General features: G+C 54.4%; 2 protein-coding genes across 13 annotated transcripts in view; both read right to left on the reverse strand.

The window, feature by feature from the left end:
* The window catches only part of Kif17 (kinesin family member 17), a 29,795-nt gene extending 24,879 nt beyond the window's left edge, over positions 1-4,916 (reverse strand). For 4 of the 7 annotated variants that reach the window (XM_013121283.3, XM_013121284.3, XM_013121282.3 and 1 more), the window contains exon 1: positions 4,413-4,912. In XM_013121283.3, coding sequence (XP_012976737.1) covers positions 4,413-4,643 — 231 coding nt within the window. In that variant the 5' untranslated portion in view covers positions 4,644-4,912. Of the gene's footprint in view, positions 1-4,412 lie in introns of all 7 variants that reach the window. The other 3 variants (XR_005881168.1, XR_005881167.1, XM_005081031.4) reach the window with 2 other exon arrangements.
* Positions 4,917-6,300: 1,384 nt separating this feature from the next.
* On the reverse strand, positions 6,301-16,906 carry Sh2d5 (SH2 domain containing 5). Of its 6 annotated transcripts, none has more exons than XM_040756279.1 (10): positions 16,819-16,906; positions 13,257-13,384; positions 12,868-13,020; positions 12,428-12,502; positions 11,487-11,633; positions 10,255-10,506; positions 9,936-10,110; positions 9,503-9,611; positions 8,876-9,035; positions 6,301-8,163 (listed from the first exon to the last, which is right to left on the reverse strand). In XM_040756279.1, exons 2-10 carry the CDS (start codon positions 13,341-13,343, stop codon positions 7,960-7,962), a joined length of 1,362 nt encoding a protein of 453 aa, XP_040612213.1. In that variant the 5' UTR covers positions 13,344-13,384; positions 16,819-16,906; the 3' UTR covers positions 6,301-7,959. The 6 variants fall into 6 exon arrangements, with proteins under 6 accessions (XP_040612213.1, XP_040612212.1, XP_040612211.1 ...); XM_040756278.1 differs by having other exon boundaries at positions 16,440-16,863; XM_040756277.1 differs by lacking the exon at positions 16,819-16,906 and having other exon boundaries at positions 13,257-14,479.
* Positions 16,907-20,029: the final 3,123 nt, after the last annotated feature.

Below are 20,029 nucleotides of genomic sequence, written 5' to 3' on the forward strand. Positions count from 1 at the left end.
TATATTTAAACTTAATTTAAAATTATTATAGCTGTGAATGGTGATACACACCTTTAATCCCAGCACTCAGGGGGTAGAGGCAGGTGGATCTCTGAGTTTAAGGTCAGCCTGGTCTACAGAGTGAGTACCAGGACAGCCAGGGCTACACAGAGAAAGTCTCCAACAACAAACAAAAAAAGTATTATGGCTTGAATCTGAAGTGTCCCCCACAGGTCATGTCTTGAATGACACTGTTTGGGGGTGCTGCAGACTCTTCAGGAGCTGAGCTGGCAGAAGCAGGTAACCCGAAACAGGCGTTTGAAGCTTATAGCCCACTCCCTAGTTCTGGCTCATTCTCTGCCTTCGGATCTGCTGTGTGTGGGGTCCTTGCTGCACGGATACCGCCATGCCGCCTCTTCCTGATGCACGGATAGCCCTGAAACAGGGAGCCACAATACACCTCCCTCTCCCCACTTCTCTCAGGTATCTGGGTCCCAGTGATGCACAAGTAACTAATACGTTCAGCTCTTCGGCGGCACCAGCCTCCTGCCTGTGCCACTCGCCAACTATGTCTAATGGGTACCTAACTGGTAAGTGCACATACAGAGAATTTCCATTGTTCCAGAATGTTCCACAGAGCAGCGCCACCCTGATTAAGTAGAAAACAACTTTAGGTACATTTCTAAGATAAAGCAAAGATTTCAAAAAAAGTATGACACAGTAACTGATACCCTGGGGGGGGTTCTAGGGGATAAGCACATGTGGGGCAGGTCCTCAGTGTCCACCACTCAGTTCTCTGTGTACTGCTGATTTATTGAACTATGAAACGCAGTAGGTTTTCATGAAACCAACCCTTGATTGTTGTAGAATATGATTTTAAGATGTGCTACATTTGTTTATGCTATGGAATACTTGTTTAATGATACCATATGTGTTGCATTCTTTTTTTTAAAGATGCATTTATTTATTATGTATACAGTGTTCTGTTTGCACGTGGCCCTGCAGGCCAGAAGAGGGCACCAGAACTCATTATGAATGGTTATGAGCCACCATGTGGTTGCTGGGAATTGAACTCAGGACCTCTGGAAGAGCAACAGACTCTTAACCACGGAGTCATCTCTCCAGCCTGTGTTGCAGTCTTTTATGTTGCATTTGGTTAACTCTGTGAAGCTGTGTTACTTTGCCTGTCTAAAACACCCAATTGGTCTAAAAGAGCTGAACGGCCAATAGCAAGGCAGAAGAAAGGATAGGCAAGGCTGGCAGGCAGAGAGAATAAAAAGGAAGAAAAATCTGGGACACACAAGATCGAGGAGGAAGAAAAGGAGGAGAAGGAGGACATCAGGAGTAAGAAGTAAAGAAAGGTATGCAGACATAAAGATAAAATCCCAGAGGCATAGATAGACAGGATAATTTAAGAAAAGCTGGCTAGAATCAAGCCAAGATAAGGCTGGTCATTCATAAGTAAGGTAAGCCTCTGTGTGATTTATTTGGGAGCTGGTGGGCCCCCAATGTGCAAAAGAGTAAAACACAGCAACAGTTGATCTCTCTCCCTCTTTCTCCCTCCCTCCCTCCCCTCCCTCCCTCTCTCTCTTTGCCTCTCTCTCTCTCCCCTCCCTCCCTCTCTCTCTCTCTGCCTCTCTCTCTCCCTCCCTCCCTCCCCTCCCTCCCCCTCTCTCTCTCTGCCTCTCTCTCTCTCTGTGTACTGAGTTCAAACCTAGAGCATCACATATGCTTGAGCTGTACTCCCAGCAATACTCCTCATGACAGCACATTAGACATGCTACGTTTGTTCTTCTACTATTCAATTAAAGTGGAAGCAACTGTCCTACATCGCACCACATCTTCTGTATGCTGTCTCCCAAATGTCCCCATGGGTGAACACATGGGTGTACCACTGCTTCTGCACAAGGAACCGGGGCCGCCCTTCTCAGTCTGGTCATGGTAGAAGCTGTGGTTGTGTAGAACCAGGGCAGTCTGGAAGTAAGTCATCAAGCGACAACTCTGGAGATCTGTCAGGAGTAGGAGATGGCATGGCAGGGCTGCTGGGGTCGGGTGGGCGGGGCTGGGTCAGGCCAGGGTGGGTGTGGAGAAGGAAGCCTCAGGGACAAGAGATGGGGGTGGAGACCGGACTGAAGGAAGGGGGCATGAAAGAAAAAGGCAGGAAGTGAATCGGAAGTATAGGGGCAGCATGGGATAGCAGCCGAGGGAGGATTCTGGGTAGAAGGCCCAAGCTACCTGCCAGAAAGCCCTGGAAAGGGACAGAGAAGGCAGGCCCACGGTCTACCCAGCCATTGTTCTCACTAAGGCCCCTTTTCCTGGCCTAAGCCGTTCGGGTTGAGATCTGCATGCACTTTCCATGCTGTCCTCTGATGGGGAGATGGAGAAAGGAATCTGACACAGGGATCCAGAACGGTCTCTAATGTGTTCCATGACTCCTCAGGCCTCAGTCATTTCTCTGACAAGAATGACTCCAGCTCCTCTTGTGAGGATTCAGCGCTACACACCAGTCTTTCCCTGATGGCTTCCACCTTCCTGTTTGGCTAGCATCCTCCACGACCCATCTTAGACTTCCTGCTCTGTTCTCCCCTCCATCTCTTCCACCGTTTGCTGGCCTCCCCATGCTGCACCACCCCCAGCGATTGTTAATTAGATTAGCTGCTTCTCTTTGATCTTGATGAGGGCAAGTCCTATGGCCTTCACACTCCCACCCCATGCTCAGTCTTGGGGTTCACAGTGGAGACGCTAGCGTTTCCTTCCATGGATTGATGAATGAATGGCTGTCAAATCTGAGGTCTGGGGACTGTCCAGAGATAGGTCTGCACAGTGGGACTCAGAAGAGAAAACTGGAAGAGAGACCCAACAGGCCTGTCACTGTGTCCTTAGTGTCTCCCTCTCTGGGGGGGGGGGGACTTACTTGGGTTCTGCATAATCCACAAAGAAGAAGGCAACTGAGGCCTCACCCTGGTAGCCCTTGACAGCCCTAGAAAGAAGCAAGGCCAAGGAAGAACACAGGTTCAAATCCTCAAGATACCAGCCCTAGACAGAGGAAGGCTGCAGGATCCCTGGGACAAAGGCAGGATGCTCCAGGGAGGCCTCAGAGTGGGTGGAACACTCTGGAGACCAAGAAACAAGGACAGAACAAGCTGCTTTGGAAGGCATGCCAGCAAGAGCTCGTCCTTTACCTGATGGAGAGTCAGACACCTAACAAGCAAGAGGGACTGAATCAGATGACCTCTTGGGTCGCTTCTAGCCTAGAAAACCAGGTCAGCAGATAGACAACCGAGCTATGCTGAGAGACTGGGACTGTTCCCTTGGGGGAACTGTCCTTTGTCCTCTGAGTATTCAGAGGGAATCACCTCTTGCCATGTGCCCTGTGGTCACCAGTCAGCAAGCCTTGGGAGTAGGGGCAGAGCTCAGCAGAACAGAGCTGCACACTTGACCCTAGATTCTAATGATTCGTCCGCTGCGGTGCAGCACCAGGCAGCCTGGAGGCTTCGGAACACATCAGCCCTCTCAATGGGGGGGGGGGGGCAGAGGGGTGGAATGCCTGAGAGGGCCTGCCAGTCAAAATTGCAAGCATCTATGTTAAATGTTTGGGAAATGCCAGGTCAACGAAGTCAAACGGAGGTATCTTTGCAGCAGAGCGTCTCTGAACCTCAGGTACCTGAGCATGTTCAAGCGACAGAGGGAGCACATGGAAGCCCTACGCCGTTCCCTCTTTAGGAAGAGGGGTTTCCTTCACTGCTCTCCAGAAAAGAGGAGAGTGATGCCGGGCGGTGGTGGCGCACGCCTTTAATCCCAGCACTCGGGAGGCAGAGGCAGGCGGATCTCTGTGAGTTCGAGGCCAGCCTGGTCTACAGAGCGAGTTCCAGGACAGCCTCCAAAATAATACAGAGAAATCCTGTCTCGAAAAGCAAACAAAACAAAACAAAAAAAAAAAAAAAAGAAAGAAAAGAAGAGAGTGCAACGAGGAGGACTTTGCTTGTGGGACCGATGTGGGAGCAAGTGTAGACGACCACCTTGGGACTTTGGGGAAGGAAGGAGGCTGGGGAAAATGGCTGGAGCTTTCAGGATCCTGCAGGTCTGGAATGAGGGCAGAGGACCAGGGGGCCTGGGTTTGGAGTCTGGTCAAGGGGCTGCAAGGTATGAGGGTTAGACAAGCTCGGCGCCAGCGGTCCTGGGTTTGGAGTTCTGTGGTAAAGGCTGCAAAGGGTGGGGGTGTGGACCAGCTGGGGTGCCGGGTTCAATGGGGGCACCATACTGGAGGCAGGTTCCAGTGGTCTGCAGCCAGGACAAACATTCTGACTAACCTGCTGCCTGTGCCCTGCACCTTCTCTCTTGGCTTGTGCGGGCTGGGCTGGGCTAACCCACCTATCCCATCTCCACCTTCGGGGAGCCCCGAGCCTGGCCCTGCAGTCTCGGGGCACCCTCACCTCTACGAGCGGGTAGGCGATCTCGTTGTAGATCTGTTCCGTGAAGTGGTCCATGTAGTAGGCGCCGTCGAAGGTGAACTGCTTCGGTGGCTCGTCGGCCGCCCCCGGGTTCTGAATGAAGCATTGCCCGCGCGCGCAGTCCACTGTCACCACTGGCAGGCAGCTCAGCTCGCGCTCGCGCTGGTTCATGGGCCGGCAGCGCACCACCACCTTCACTGACTCTGAGGCCATGGCGCCTCGCGAGCCCCGGGGGCGTGGCCCGGTCCAGGGGGTGGAGCCAGAGCCCGCGTTGGGCGGGGCCTGGCGGCGGGGGCGGGGCCGCAGCCGGGAGCCTGGACTCGGCGCTGCGCGCGCTGGGAGCAACAAGTGCGCGGCGGACAAGTCTCCGGGCTGGAGCCCGGGCCGCCGCCTCCCGCGCCCGGGCTCGCCCGTCCCTGAGGCCGGGCCCGGGCGGGGAACGGGGTTCCGCGCTGCAAGCGCCTCTGCACGACCCGAGCCCCGGAGCTGGACGGGTCACGCTCGCGCTCGTGCACGCCGTCTCGGCGTTCGCCGTTGCCGGGCAACGTCCGTGACGTCACAGGGCAGACGGAGGAACGCTGAGTCTGAGTGCGGGCAAGAGGTTGGCTGCTGGCTGGCCTCTTGGTTTGCACTGATGGTAGGGTTGTCTCTGACCCTCCTGTCTCTCAGGCCTCGCAGCTCCAGCCCAGAGGTTCAGCAATCAGGCAGAGGTGGTCAGGCTAAGACCTGAAACCCACGCTTTACTTAACTAACCCCTCAGGGGTTAGAGACTGGGCGGGTAACAATGACTTCACTGTCCCCTGTCCACAGTCCACTGGCAGGGTGAAACTTCTTGATGATAGGACCAGTCTTAAGAGTCCAGATTTTAAACGAAAACTTGACCAGCGAGATGGCTCAGCTGGAGAAAAGCGCTTGCTGCCAAGCCTGGTGGCCTGCATTCTACCCGTGGGACCTACATAGTGGACGGAGAGAAATGACTTGCAAGGGGGACAATACACATAAATGCCTTTTTAAAAATGTTTTTCAAGACACGTTTTTTGTGTTGCCATGGCTGTCCTAGAACTTACTCTGTAGACAGAGATCTGCCTGCTTCTGCCTCTCAAGTGCTGGGATTAAAGACCTGCACCACCACCACCCAGCATAAATGTATTTTAAAGAGCAAAAGACAAAAACTTTAGGATGTAGTCTTTCTGTTGGAAAGCCCACTCAGCCTAACCTCCTGGGCCAGCTGCAATGCTCCAGTGCAGCAAGTGTCAGTCATGTGACAGACACTGTGATGGCAGTCCTCTTGCTGACTGGAAAGGGAAACAAACCCCACAAGCCAAAGAGCATCTTTAAGGGATCTCCTGTCAGTCGTAGGGAGTCGGGACAAGTATCTTAGATCCAGCAGGAGCTCACATCATGTTTATTTAGGCAGGCCTGGGCTCTGCAAAGGGCCTGCTGTGCTTTGCTGGGGCAGTAAGCAAACCTGAGTTACCAGTACAGTCTGAACTCTTTTTTGATTGTGTGTGTGTGTGTGTGTGCGCGCGCGCGCGCGGCGGCGCGCGCGTTTGCAAGTGGTGCACTTGCACGAATGCACAAATATACAGCAAATGTGAAGGTTGGAGAGCAACTTTCAGGAAATGCTGCTCTCCTTCTACCATGTGTATTCAATGGATCAAAGTCAGATCAACAGGTTTGACAGAAAGCACTGGCCTTTGATTCTTTTTCTTAGAATATCTCTTCACCTCTTAATTCAGTTTCTTTCTGGACCCTGGTGGCCAGGACCTCAGTCAGGCTCACCATTCCATACCATCTGTAGTATGTTTGGCAAACGAAAGCAAAACAGGAAAATGTTGATGAAGATCTAGCCACCCAAGGGACTGCAATAGACTGTGAAGAATTGTGTTTTATTTATCTCAAAGTGCACACGGGGGGGGGGGGGCCTTGGTAATGGTTTGAACAAAGAACTATGGTCTGTAATTAAGACACAATCTGAACACATGGGCTCCAAACTGTGTGGTTTGTACTATGTGATCAATAAATGCTTTGGAAAAAATGTTAAAGGGTCTAGGGAAGGCTGGCCCCCTTGGACATGCTGAATATCTCCTGGTATTGTACACATTGGCAATTCACACTATGAACATACCCTCCTGGAGGTGAGCCCTGGCCTAAAGTCCGGGTCAATTAGTTACCAGCTTTCCTTAGGTTTAACTCTCTGGAGTTGAAATCCCAGGCACAGGATATGCTAATCTCTCTGCTCCCACTAGGGACCAGGCCCTACTCAGGGAGTGGGGATGCCGGTGGAAATGGCCATGGGAGGAATCCCACCCACGTTCAGCTCTGGGAAGTGTTATCTGCTGTGAAAGGGTCCTACACCCTTCTCTCCATCCCTCATGAAACATGTCACTTGAAAGAAATGACAATGTCCTTAGCTAAGGGCTTATCCTAGTGTGTGTGTGTGGGGGGGTTCTGGAAGCTGAAAATATCAGGCCTGAACTGCCTCTTACTCCTAGGTTTGTCTCCTTTCTGCTCTGTAGCTCCCATCAAAACCCGTGGCCTTCAAGGCATTGAACACAGGCATCCCCTCCCACCTGTGCCTACACCTGTTTCTAAAAGAAGTCCTGATTTTTTTGTTTTTTGTTTTGTTTTGTTTTGTTTTGAGACAGAGTTTCTCAGTGTAGCACTGCCTGTCCTGGAACTCACTCTGTAGAACAGGCTGGCCTCAAACTCACAAGAGATCCTCCTGCCTCTGCTTCCCGAGTGCTGGGATTAAAGGCATGCGTAACTATCCGCCAGGCTAAGAAGTCTGTTCTTTTGGGTAGATTCATATATTCTGCTGAGTTGACTTAAGGGACACTTGGATTTGTCATTGCTGGCTGGGTCCCTGCCTTCCTCTGAAATGTGTTCCTGGATCTCCCATTGCTAAGGCCACACCCCTCTCTGTGGGGTTTGGGTTAGTTCTAGTTTTCCACTGCAAATGGAGGTGACTTACCAAGGAGGTGACCAGTGCCAGCCACACCCAATGGCCAGCACTGTATTAGAGCCAGCACGAGGTGGTTTCCTAAAACAGCTACCAAACTGACTGTGGTTTGCCTACTGTAGGCCCCACTCAGTGCAGAGACACCAGGAAACGAACCGAGGCTGGAAAACCTGCAATTCTCTAGGCATCTGGTTCCCTATGGGAGCTCTCTGGGGCTCCTCCAGCAAGGGCTGCACCCATATCCATGAACTGCCTACCTGGAAAGCCTCTGTACTAGGACGACAGTGGTGGCCACCCTAAGTCACCTAGAGTTACTAGACATGTAGCTCTACCTGCCTGTTCATCCTGGTATCTCAGTTGGCCCCAGGTCCTGGGAGAAGCCCTGTTATCGCCAACTCCAACTTTAGGGCTCCCCTTCCATGGGCAGTGGGGGATGGAAGGCTGATCAAGGGGCAGACTGACGTGTCTGAAGCTGGTGGCCAGTGAGTGGGGTGCAAGGACAGAGTGACTGTCACAGCCCAGAGCCCAGGGCAAGGCTGGGCCCACAGGGGATTGAGGCCTTGCATCCTAGCCGAGGCCTTGTAGCTCTGCCTCAGACTTGGCATGACTGAGGGGCCGCAGAGTCCGTGGGAGCCTGCCCTCAGGGCCACAATCTTGCTCTTCATAAGTGGGGTTCAGACGGCCCATGCTGAGTGGGCAGAACAGGCTGCGCTCCATCCCGGAGTGGCTCTCCACCAGGGCTTCCAGGCTGGGGAACTCTGCTGGCAGGTGCTGGGGAGGAAGCGTCTTTAGCTCTGGTCCCCTGCCCCATGGCTCCTGCCATGTGTCAGCAGCCCACCCACACCCTGGTCTCCCATCATGTGGAGGCTTAAATTCAGGAAGACGGAATGTGCAGTAACCATGGGGCTACTCAGTCTGGAAGAACCTTGTTCTTCCCAGCCGGGGCAGGACTGAGAACTGCCTTAGGAGGACAGATATCATGTAAAAGCCTTGCCTGGAAACAGATCAGAGACTCAGAGGCTGCGTGCATGTGGGCTGGCTCTACTGGAGGTTACCTCTGAAAGACACCTCTAGAGGGGACAACCTCAGGGGCCAGAACCTCAGTGATTCTCCCTGAACTCTGATCAGCACGGAGTCAGCAACAAGAAAAGGCATGTGCCACCACACCAGCCTTTACTCCCAACACTGGGAGGCAGAGGCAGGTGGATCTCTGAATTTGAGGCCAGCCTGGTCTACAGAGTGTTCCAGGACAGCCACAGAGAAACCCTGCCTCAAAACAAAACCCCAAAAGAACAGAAGCACAGCTAGCAGGGCCAAGGAGGCAGGAGCAGACTAGGAGAAGGGGTGGAGCCAGAGAGCAGCCAGTAAGGGAGCAGGATGGCGTGAGGTGGGCTCAGGAGCTCAGGGGCTGGAAAGGGGCAGAGTAAGAATTGCAAGAGATGGAGCCAGTGCAGGGTAGAGCTGGGAACCCCTTAGGGCTCACCTCTAGGCAGTACCGGCCCAGGTGGTTCCGGAAGACCTGGTGAGGCACCACGCCACACTGGGTCCTTACAGACAAGCTCCACTGGTCACTGGTACCGGGCTCTGGCCACAGTAGGAAGGCCCCATGCACATCTCTCCGCAGCAGGGCAAGAGCACAGGACCTAGGGGGAGGGAGCCAAGGTTAAGGCCAGCAGTCTGATCCCAGACTCCAGACTGTTATCCTGATTAGGGACATACTAGCTCCAAGAGCTTGATGTGCCCTCTGAAGTTCTGAGCCAGATCAGCCACTCAGCAAACAGAATTCAAAGGAACTAAAGGCCTGCTGAGGACTTGACTTGCTGACTTCAAGGCCCTGGTCAGAAGAGGTCTGAGAAACCTCAGGAAGGCTGTCAGCGATAGGTCACACTGAGAGTTTCACCTGTGTCTTGCTGCTGTCCTTAGCCCCATTTCACATTCTGAAAAACTGAGGTTCCAGCAGAGGAAGTCCATGCCCTGAGGTCACCTAGGCTGGGAGCATCCCTCACTCACCAGTTAAAGTCCCTACATTCTGCGTATGCACCCTGTGCAGACATGACAGGGAGTCTACCTCACATTTCTATACCCATCCCAAGGGACAGAGCTCCCTTACCTGGAGAGGCCAGCAAAGGCCCAGATGTTCTCTGTCAAACTACCCTCATTCTCCACCAGGCACGAGGGACCCCCAGGGCTGCGGGGCCATGCCTCCCACGCGGCAGGAACTGTGGAGACCACGAAGGTCAGAAGGAGCACGGTGGGACCTCCCAAGGCCAGACCTGGCCCTCTACCACACACCCCCATCCCATGGCTTGTCTCCCCACCAAACCCCTTCTCCCAACTGTCACACATCTGGTCCCCCCAACAGAAGCCTTACGCTCACCACGACTCATATACGACCGTCTAGCCACCCTCAAATCTGATGCATGCACACATGCACAGGCAGCCATGAGAGAAAGGCAGGTGCAAGGGGGTGAGGCCACAGGCCCCCCTAACCATGCATGAGCCCCTGCCCCATGCCAGCCAGCCAGCCATCTCCTCCAACTCACAGGCCTCCCGGGCTGATAGCTGCAGCTGCGTCTCATAGGTGCAGCCTCGATAGGCCCCGGAGCGGATCACCTTGCTGCGAATGGCCTTTTTGCGTACCAGTGTGGGAGAGCAGTAGGGGTTCCCCAGGCGAGTGTGACGGGTGCCCCCACGGCCCTCGGGCTCTGGCAGCTCCTTCTAGGGCACCAAGAGGGGCCCATGGGAAGGCAGATTCAGACCCATCTGCTTGAGCCCAGGTGAACCCTGAAAGAAGCCCACCCCTCCAGCATAACCCCCAGGCCCTCGATCCTTCCCCCATACACTGTCTGGGGCACTGCATACCCCACTACTGCCCAGTAGCCCTTCTGCAGGAATTCGCCGGAAGGAAACGAGGGCGTGGACATTCTGAGACAGCTGATCCCGGCTGAAGGGCTCTCGGACTAGGGCAGGGGGTGCTCCGGGGCTGCAGAGTGGCTTCGGGGACGTGTCCCCCGTAGGCCCCAGGCAGGGCTCAGGCTGCGCCCTCTCCTCAGGGTGTTGCAAGAGATAAGCAAGCTGGAAAGAGCGGCAGAGCAGCAGGTACAGGATGTGGACCTAGGACAGGAGGGGTGGGCTCAGCGGCAGCAGCCTCCGGGGAAGCCCCTCAGACACCAGTTCAGTCTTCAGGGCTGCAAGTGGCCCCCTGGCTTCGGGTGCCCCTCCCAAAACTTCCTGGGAAAAGTTCTACTTAGCCCTCAGAATCTCTCCACACTCAGCCCCCGCGGCCAGCTTGCTCTAGTCTGCTCACGACCAGGTCACTTTGTGCCAGGCACCACGCTGGGAGCACAGAGCCACGTACTCCTACATCAGCCTCACGTCCTCCCAGTGCTCAGGCCCTCAACACCTCCAGGTGAAGCAGCGAAGAGCCTTGGCCTGTCCCTGTTAGTTAGGAGCTGTTGGGTGACCCAGGGCAGAGCCTGGCACCGGTGCGCCTGTTTCTTCATCCTCACCTCCCCACAGTCCTCTGAGGAGTTGGTGAAATGGGGCACTGAAAACTCTCCACACTTGTCTGGGGCCTGAACACAGAACCCATCACTCACTCACACAGTCCAGACCCAGACAGCTTCAGCCACCTGTCACCCGGGGTCCACATCCAGAGATGAGACCAAATGTGTGAACTCACAAAATGACAGGGCTGCCACAGGTCTGCCATTCACAGTGACCACACCAGCTTTGACCTCTCGTATGCCTGCCTACGATCCACACAGGGCCACCTAAGACGGCTCAAAACCTGACCTGAGCCTCTGCTGTTAAAGGACTCCAGTGTCTGTCATCAGGCACAGCCCCATGCCGGAGTGTGTGGCTCATGTCACAGGCGGGCTGGGCTTAGGAGGGTGGTGGGGACTAGGCAGGATGAGGGAGGGCGGGCACTCCACGGCAGAGAAAAGTCCTAGCTAGCGCAGGGAGCGTCAAGGGCGCTGACACAACGCAGTCTTGGGAGGAAGGAAAAGCCAGTGTGGTGAAACACGGATTCGCCACTGCCACCTGACACAACACAACCCCTCAGGGCACACTGCCCTCTGGGTGTCGAGTACCTCTCCAGGCTGGCTCCCCACAAAGAGGTGGCAGTAAAGCTTGCTGGCTGGGCTGCGCGGGTTCCGGGCAACAAAAGCAAACTGACAGGCGGCTGGGCACCAGGTGGCATAGAGGACGCGCTTCAGGGCGTGGGCCATCAGGAGCACCTGTGAGGCATCGAGGTGACAGCAGGCCTCACCCACCTGTGTGGCAGTGGCCCGAGGGCCTCACAGATCTGGCATAAGCCACCCAGCTCCTGGAGCAGAGAGACCCTTCTTTCCCAGAGGCCCGCCAAGCCTCAGCCCTCAGCCCTCAGAGCTCTGGACCTGTTGCAGAGATGTAGTTCAGGATGGCCACCCAAGTTATGGAACCAAGGGACAGGGCAGTGACCCAGTGATCTCTAGCTGGAACCACACAGAGGCAGTGGCAGCAGGCCCTGGGGCTCTACACTGGTATCTGAGGTAGGATGCTCAGAGTTCAAATCCTAGCTCTGCCACTCTCTCCATGGGAGAGCCATCCCCCGAGTGTCTCTTGCTGTCATGTCAGATCGTAGCGATGCCTTGGGCAGGTGATGCAGGACTCCAGGGCACTACCGTACTCAGCACTGGGCCTTATATAAGAGGCCTGCAGCTGTGGGTTGCACAATCTGGCCTGGCTGTCCACGGGCAGCCATGCTGGGTGAACAGTGGGTAGCCAGTGAGGGACAGGTAAGCACACAAGGCTCCCAACCATTCCCAGCCCATGGCTGTCCCCAGCCACCAGCCAATACTGAACCAGACACTTGGAAAATCTCATGGGGTAGATGTCCCTGATCCTTAGGATAGAAGGTGGCCTCTAGAGAAGATTCTGGAGGGAGGGCCAGGGAAGCAATTGTTGTCTGAGCTTGTCCTAGAGGGGCGAACTGTAAAAAGACCACACCCCGTCTGGTCCTCACTGCCCCAGCCTCTCCTACTCCTCCTACCTCGTCCTCCCCACTGTAGACCTTGAGACCCTGAAGGCTGAATTTCAGGATGACAGCACGGCGTCGGGAACAGTCCTGAGGGGAAGAGAGTTGGCAAAGACAAGCATCACTTCTAGTTCTGGCCCAATGCAGTCATGCCACAGTGCCCCTCATCAAGGCTGCTCAGCCAGTTCCAACACCCCTGCCCAGGGACAGAGACGTGGGTAGCAGATCCCCAGCAGTCATGCTGTGACCTGTGGGGCATGGGTCCCCAGGATCTAGGAAGAAGTAGTTCCTGAAGCCTGGAACTACTGGGTGACCTCACGGAAGACCCTTGGTCCCACTCTCCCTGAGTCTCATGTGCCCCCATCTGGAAGATGTAGGGGTGGGAGACTTGCCGCTCCACCCAAGCCTGATGTCCATGGTGCCCAATTTGGGGTTGTGCTCCCCAAGTCCCTCACCTGCAGTGCCCACAGCTGCTGCTGTACCAAGTACACACCCTCCTGCGTGTCCAAGTCCTCCACAGGAAAGGACCCCACGTACTGTGGTGATGGGGAGAAGCAAGACAGGGAGGGGCGTGAGGGCCGCAACGCCAGTGCACACAGCATTCCACCCTGCAGGCAAGGCAGTGACCGAGCACTGTCCTCGGAGGCCAGTGTCCGAGTTAAAGTTCTTAGCAGGTGACCCTGGCCAGGTCACATGGGCCTCATCTTGTCATCTGCTCGTGTACACACATTCACTCCAAAAGAGAAGGAGTTAGGTACTTGGGCCCCAAGTCCTCCTCAACCCCAGGGAGTAGCCACCCCACAACTGTCTTCCAGAGCATACAAGACGGACGACACCCACCCACCTGGGCAAACTTGGCAATGCACCTGGGCCGGTGAGGTGCGGGCCCACAGTCGGAGGCCCTGCGGGCCCCGGCCCCGGCCCTCTGCATGGTCCCCAGCGTGCCCAGCTTGAAGCTCCGCGGAGAGAAGGCTACGAAGGGCAGGGGAGAGGTTGGTTTTCAGGCAGGGTGATGGCTCCCTGTCAGGTGTTTTCATTCTTTTGCTTGTTCAAAGACTCATTCATTCATAACCAACAACTCTTCACTGAGCGCCTGCTATGTGCCCATCACCGTCCTGGGCACGGGACAGAGACAAAAGACAAACTCTGCCTGCTTCTGAGAACAGCATTCTTGGGGAATATGATGGGAAACTAAATGAGGAGCCTTAGACAGGCGAGATGGAGGGGGTGCAACACGTGGGGCTGAGACTCGACGGCTAAAAGCTGCAGCGGGGGGGGGGGGTTGGGGAGGGCTCGTCCACAGGTGGGATGGCTCATGGCACAGGCCACTGAGCTACAGATAGGGCTGCAGTGCTGGCAGGGCCCTCTGTGGTGAGGGAAGCCGGTAGAAATTTGGAAGCAGCTCTTATATAGTTCTAGAAGGAAACTAGTGTTTGCCGGTAGTTCTGTCTTCTCGGGAGGCTGAGGCAGGAGGGCCAGAATCATTTGAAACCAGGAGTTCAGGGTCAGTGTGGACAATATAAGATCCCCATCTCAAGAGGAAAAGGAAAAGGTGTCATGGAAAAAACAGAACGATCTGGGAATGAACCACGAAGGGAGGGGGCGGCAGTGAGAAGGGAGGCACAAAAAAGTGTGCTGTGGCCTGAGGAAGACCTGAGGTAGAGCGCCAAAACAGCAGGCTGCATCCGACTGAGGAATGAGACTTTACCCGGTGCACGATGGGGAGCCATCGCAAGCCTTAGGACATCAACAGTGCATGGGGGCCCAGGGCTGGTGGGGCCCAGGGCTGGTGGTGAACTGGGTGTCGAGCATTGACGATATCGGGAACCGGTTTTAAAGGCAGCTGGCTCATATGTCCAGCCTGACTCCAGTCCCTTCCCGAATCCCAAAGCCCTTTGAGGGTATGAAAACCACAATCCACCCAAATGATGTACAGGTACTAAGTAGGATGCAAAAAACACAGACATGGGCTGAAGAGATGGCTCAGAGGTTAAGAGCACTGACTGTTCTTCCAGAGGTCCTGAGTTCAATTCCCACCAACCACATGGTGGCTCACAACCACCTATAACAGGGCCTGATGCCCTCTTCTGGCCTGCATGTATGCATGCAGAGCACTCATATTCATAAAATACAAATACAATAACATCGTTTAAAAAAAAAAAAACAAGATGAACAGCTGCCCAGGAGACTGACAAAGAGAACTCCTGTCTTGCCCCTATTTTGTTTTTTTCTGGAACCCTTGACCAGACCACAGAGGGAGGGGTGAGCGGAAGTCATGTGGAAAGATGTGTAATGGGCTAGCTACTGTGAGGTCCCCTCAGATGCAGCTCCTTCTCTCCTATTTGTAGCAGCAATGACTGACTTGGGTCGGAGAGGCCTGGGCACAGGTTCTGTGTAGCTTTGGGCCAGCTGCCCTACCTCTCTGTGTCCTCACTCCCTCGCCTGCAAACCTTGGGTAACGTGAGGTGCCTGGCACGACGCCAACCTGACATGGCACAGGGGATGAGACCCCCAAGCCTGCAGGTAGGGAGCTCGGGAAGACAGTAGAGTCTAGCGCTTTCAAGATTCTTTCTGTCCAGGCTACGCTGACTGGAGACCCTCCCCACCAGTGAGAGTAAGTCTGACAAGGTTGGCCTGGAGGCTCTGACTCCCCAGGAGAGACCAGGGGTTAGTAATATGGCCTGGGTGTGCCAAGCGTGCCTGGAAAGGGAGAGGCTTTGGGTGCCTTAAAATTGATGCTCTCAGAACCCAGGAAGGGTCCTATGCCTCTGCCTGCTTGTGACCTTTGAGCCCAGGCTCAAGCCAGGGAGCAGAGGCCAGCAGGCATTTACAGCTTTCATCCAGCTGGGAAACAAAGGCTGCAGCCTCCCCTCAGAGCCCAGCTAGCCCTCCTCGAGGTTGCTGCCAACCTGTGTTCTGAGCCTCCCTTTCTAATCCTGCTCATTTTTCAGTCGCCTGTCCCAATGGCACATCTGATGTTTGCGGAAAGCAAACCACATTCCACCTGCCACGCTGCCCACCCCTTCCCAGCAGGGGGACGCGGCTCCCAGGGAGGCAGTGAAGTGCTTCTTCACTTTCAGAGCCGGCAGAGGAGAGCAGGAGGCCAAGACCACAGCAGGCAGTGAGATCCACAAGGCTGGGGGGTGGGAGTGGGGTGGAGGAACAGGATGAGAAGAGAAGCAACCACAAAAGAGACAACGAGAGCTGACGAGAGCCCTTCCCGGGTCACTCAGTCCCGCAAGCACCAGGTAAAGGAGAAAAGAAGGGAGGGTCAGCTTGCTGAGTCTGTATGTGTGTCTGTGTGTGAGTGTGAGTGTGTGTGTTTGCAGTGGATGGGGGTGAGGGGTTGGACAGCCCCTTTCCAGTATCTGGTCCTTCCCCCATCCTGGTCATAGTTAGCCTTCCCAGAAACAGGAACTTTGTCCTTTCTCCTGCCTCCCTTCCAGTCTGATCCTGCCAGACACCAAGGAGGACACCAGGGCTCACCAAAACCCTGGTAACAACTGCTCATCTCTTTGAATCAAATCAAAGTTTTCCACAGGGGTCTTCTGGTCCAGGATTCTAATACTGAAAGACACATTTGGGATGGAGCTGGGATTCTGCTTTCTGGGTGATTCTGCTTAGGAGCAGGGAACTGGCTAGGTTGATCCTCTACTTCACATCCAATCTTAGGTCCCTCTACACATTATAGCCGAACTATCCATCCCCCCAGCTACTTGACCAAAGGCACACAGCACAGGATAGGGAGCTGGCAAACCCATAACTCTCTGCCTAGGCATGGCAGCGCCCTTCTACCTAGGGTCTATGGATCCCCCAAGCAGGCGTCCATCCTTGGTACACACTGGGTCTGTGCAGGAATAGGTGCTGCGGGACCCCATAAGCCCGTAACAACTCAGGTGCTGGGGATGCAACTGTTTAGAAAGGCAGGACTCCCTTCTCCCATGTCCAGCACACCCCTGATTACCCACCCCCAACATATACGCAACCGGGGACAGAACTGGGGTTCAGCAGGGTTGGCTGGTGTGACCTTGGACCGCCAGCCTCCAGTTCCTCCGCTGTGGAGGGGACCCGCCGCGAAGACAGCCACGTCCTGGGGCTGTTCAGCCTCTGTTCCTCACGATTATCTATCTGGACGCGCCGAGCACCCTGGCTGGATGCGGAAGACACCGACACGATTGCGAACGGAGATGCGGAGCGCGAGCGAGCGCTGACAGCGACCTCGCAAGCGTCACCGTCCCTACATTAGGTTTTCGGGGGACTCAGGTGCTCTGGCGCCAGGAAGGAAGGGATGGAGAGGAGGGCTGAGATGGTAGCAAAAGCCCGTGGCGGGAGGTGGGGGTGCGGTTCGCTTCTGGGAGACCCTCCCGGTCCCTGTCCGCCCCCGGAGGGTCCCCGCGAGCACTCACCGCTGCGCGGCGCCTCTAGGCAGGTCTCACAGCTTCGGACCCCTCAGCCTGAACGCCTACCCAGTGCCGCGACCGCCCCGCCCCCGCCCCTGCGCCCCCCACGTGGCCCCGGGACCCGACCCTCTGTATCACCTGGCGGCCGCCGCGGCCTTACCAGCCAATCAGAGCCAGCGGAGTCCTCCGCTTGGCCTCGCCTCCCAATCAGAGGCGGCAAGGGTCCCTGGCTCCGCCCACGCCGCGTCTCGGGCTGGCTCCTCCTTGTTGCTCCTCCTCCGAGAAGCCATCCTAAGCCGCAGAGTTCAAGGCCTCAACACTTGCGTGGTACTTGGAGCACGAGGGTACCCATCTCCACTGCAGGACCCAGCTGCGCTCGGTTGCTCCATGACCACGCAGTTCACTTTCACACGCAAATGGCAGAGGACTTGGTGACATGTATTCCCTTCCCGTGGGAGGATTCACTGGGCTGCTCCTCCGGGGTCCCGCACAGAGCTCTGACTCAGTCCTTAGGACCTCACGGAAATCCACTTAGCTGGGGAAATGATGAGTTAGCCAGCGCGCGCGGGCAAGGCCCAAATAAATCGCAAATCCAAGCCAGGCAAGCACTTCAGGTGTATTAAACCCGAAATCCGCAGAGAGAATGCATCAGAACCTGCCCGTGCCCCGGGGTTCTGGCCAAGGTGGGGAGTAACTGTTGTCCCCATCCACGGGACATCTGGACAGATGACACAGTGAGAAGGTGGACCCGAATCTGCTACTTCAGAGGAGTTCCCTGGGGCTTTCCTTGTCTCTACAGTGCCCCTGGCACCATTACATAGTCAACAGTGAGGTGTAATCCTCAGAGGCCTAAACCACAAAGGGCACTTCCTCGCTCTGAAGTGGGGCTTGGGTAAACACTTTAATTGGTCAATCTTCCAGGGTCTCTCCAACAAGGTTGTTGCCACCCTGACTCAATCAGGTGAGGACGGGAAGGCACTGGCAGAGGCACAGGACTTGATCAGGCACTGGCCTGGTAAGTGAAGGGTCAGTAAATAGCGGTGATACTACTAGCCTTCAGTTTCTTTTGTCTGTGACCTGGTATTTACCAACTCCCCTGTGCTGTGTGCTAAGGGACCTAGCTGACAGTCTCTAAGCTAGGATCAAGAAGGAGCATCGTAGCAAACTCAGCCTACCAAACTAGCAACTCAGGATACATAAAAATGAACAAGCTAACTCCCAACTCTTAAAAAGAGATAAATATTTGGAGCACTTTACATCATTTATTATTTTTAATTTAGATGTATTTTTAATTGTGAGCTACGGCGGTTCATTCCTTTCTTCATTTTATTTTTATCTGTAGGCTGTTTTGCCTGCTTGTATGTCTGTGCACCATGTACATGCCTGATAACCCTTGCAAGCCAGCAGAGGGAGTCACATTCCCAAAACTGGAGTTAAAAACAGTTGTGAGCTGACATGTGGGTGCTAAGAATTGAACCCACGTCCTCTGGAAGAGCAATCACTTAGTCATTTCTCCACCCAGATTTATGAGTATTTTGTCTGCATGTATGTAGGCATGCATGCATGCCTGTGTCTCTCAGAGAACAGAAGAGGGGGCCACGCCTCTGGAACTAGAGGTACAAATGGTTGTTTGTCACCATGTGGGTACTAAGAATACAACCCAGGTCCTCTGCATGGGCAACATCTCCCCAGCCCCTGAAATAAATACTTTCTTTTTTTTAAAGAAAGGAAAAACTGGCTGGAGACACTAAACTTCAGTGGTAGAGCATTTCTCAGGCACACATAAGGCTGAGTTCAATTCCTAGCACAAAAACAAAAAAACAGGCAAGATGGCTCTCAGGGTAAGGTTAAGGGACCTACTGCCAAGGCTAATGACCTGAGTTCAATCCTTAGGACCCACATTGTGGAAGAAGACAACTCCTAACAAGTCCTCTGCCTTTCAAATGCCCACAATCTCACATGTGCATACACAAATAATAATAAAATGTAATCATCGTCGTCGTCGTCCTATAGGCTGCAGAGGCTCAGTGGTTAAGAGATCCCAAGTCAGTTCCCAGCACCGAAATGGTGTTTCACAACCATCTGTAATTCCGGGTCCAAGGGAATCCAACACTGTTTTCTGGCTGCCTTGGGCGTCAGGCACATGTGGTACAATGACACACACGAAGACAAAACACCCATACACATAAAATCCAAACAAACAAAATCCTACATGCTCAAAGAGTTACATGAAAGGTGACAATCTTTGGAGGTGCCAGCCATCTCTGGGAAAGCTATGGTCCCACTGAGAACTGCCTCATCTGCCACGTGTCTAACCCTGCGTTCCTAACAGCAAACTCTCTGGAGCTGCCAGAACAGCACTTGAGCTGGATGGGTGACTCACCTGCACAGGAAGCCTGGTGTTACCCACACTAAGCATGGAGAGGGGTATCAAAAGAAAGACAGGCTGGGGCGGGAGTCATGATTGCCAAACGCATTAGTGCTCACCTTGCAAGTCACGGTTATTTCCTGATGAGTCAGTGACAGTCACTAAACCACAAAGGTGGGAGCCTGCTATCACAGTCTCCCCTTTTATCGAAAATCCCGGAATCTGGCTGTGCGCTTGCCAGCTGATGAATGCGAGTGGGAGTAACTGCACATCAGGCGAGAGCTGCTCTCCAGCTGCTAAGCTAGGCTATGGAGCTGGGTGATGCATCTCCTCCTCCCCAAGTACTCAGTAGAGCCAATGTCCCAGGAGAGATGTACTTCCAACCAGGCCTCACACTTCCTATAGAAAGAGGTCTGAGAAGAGGGGGGCATCTTCCCAGAAACGTAACAGTTTGTTGTTAAAACAGACCGGGTATCTGGGGATTAATTTCCTACAGGAAGACTATGCAGTACCCAACCCACTCTCTAACATCTACATTAGAAAATGGAAGCGGCCAAGACAGAGTTTGTTTTGTAGCTTGCACACCACACACCTTCAGTTCTGCCAGGCTGACTAACTGGCTGCAAGGGCTGCCTGGTTTCTGACCACTGAGACATTTCTCCAGCTCCTTACTGCCATATGTTATCAGCAAGATGGACTTATACAAATAGGTAAATTAAGAGAGGATTGACAGAAGAGTTTCATCAGATCTAAGGTTCCAGAATGGTGAAATGGAGTGAGGCAGTTGCACAACTCTGGATTGGGACAAACAAGGGCAGGATGGCAGAAGATGGGTGATGGATAGTGGAG

This window comes from Mesocricetus auratus, unplaced genomic scaffold, assembly GCF_017639785.1.
Source record: "Mesocricetus auratus isolate SY011 unplaced genomic scaffold, BCM_Maur_2.0 Super-Scaffold_100014, whole genome shotgun sequence".
Classification (NCBI taxonomy): domain Eukaryota; kingdom Metazoa; phylum Chordata; class Mammalia; order Rodentia; family Cricetidae; genus Mesocricetus; species Mesocricetus auratus.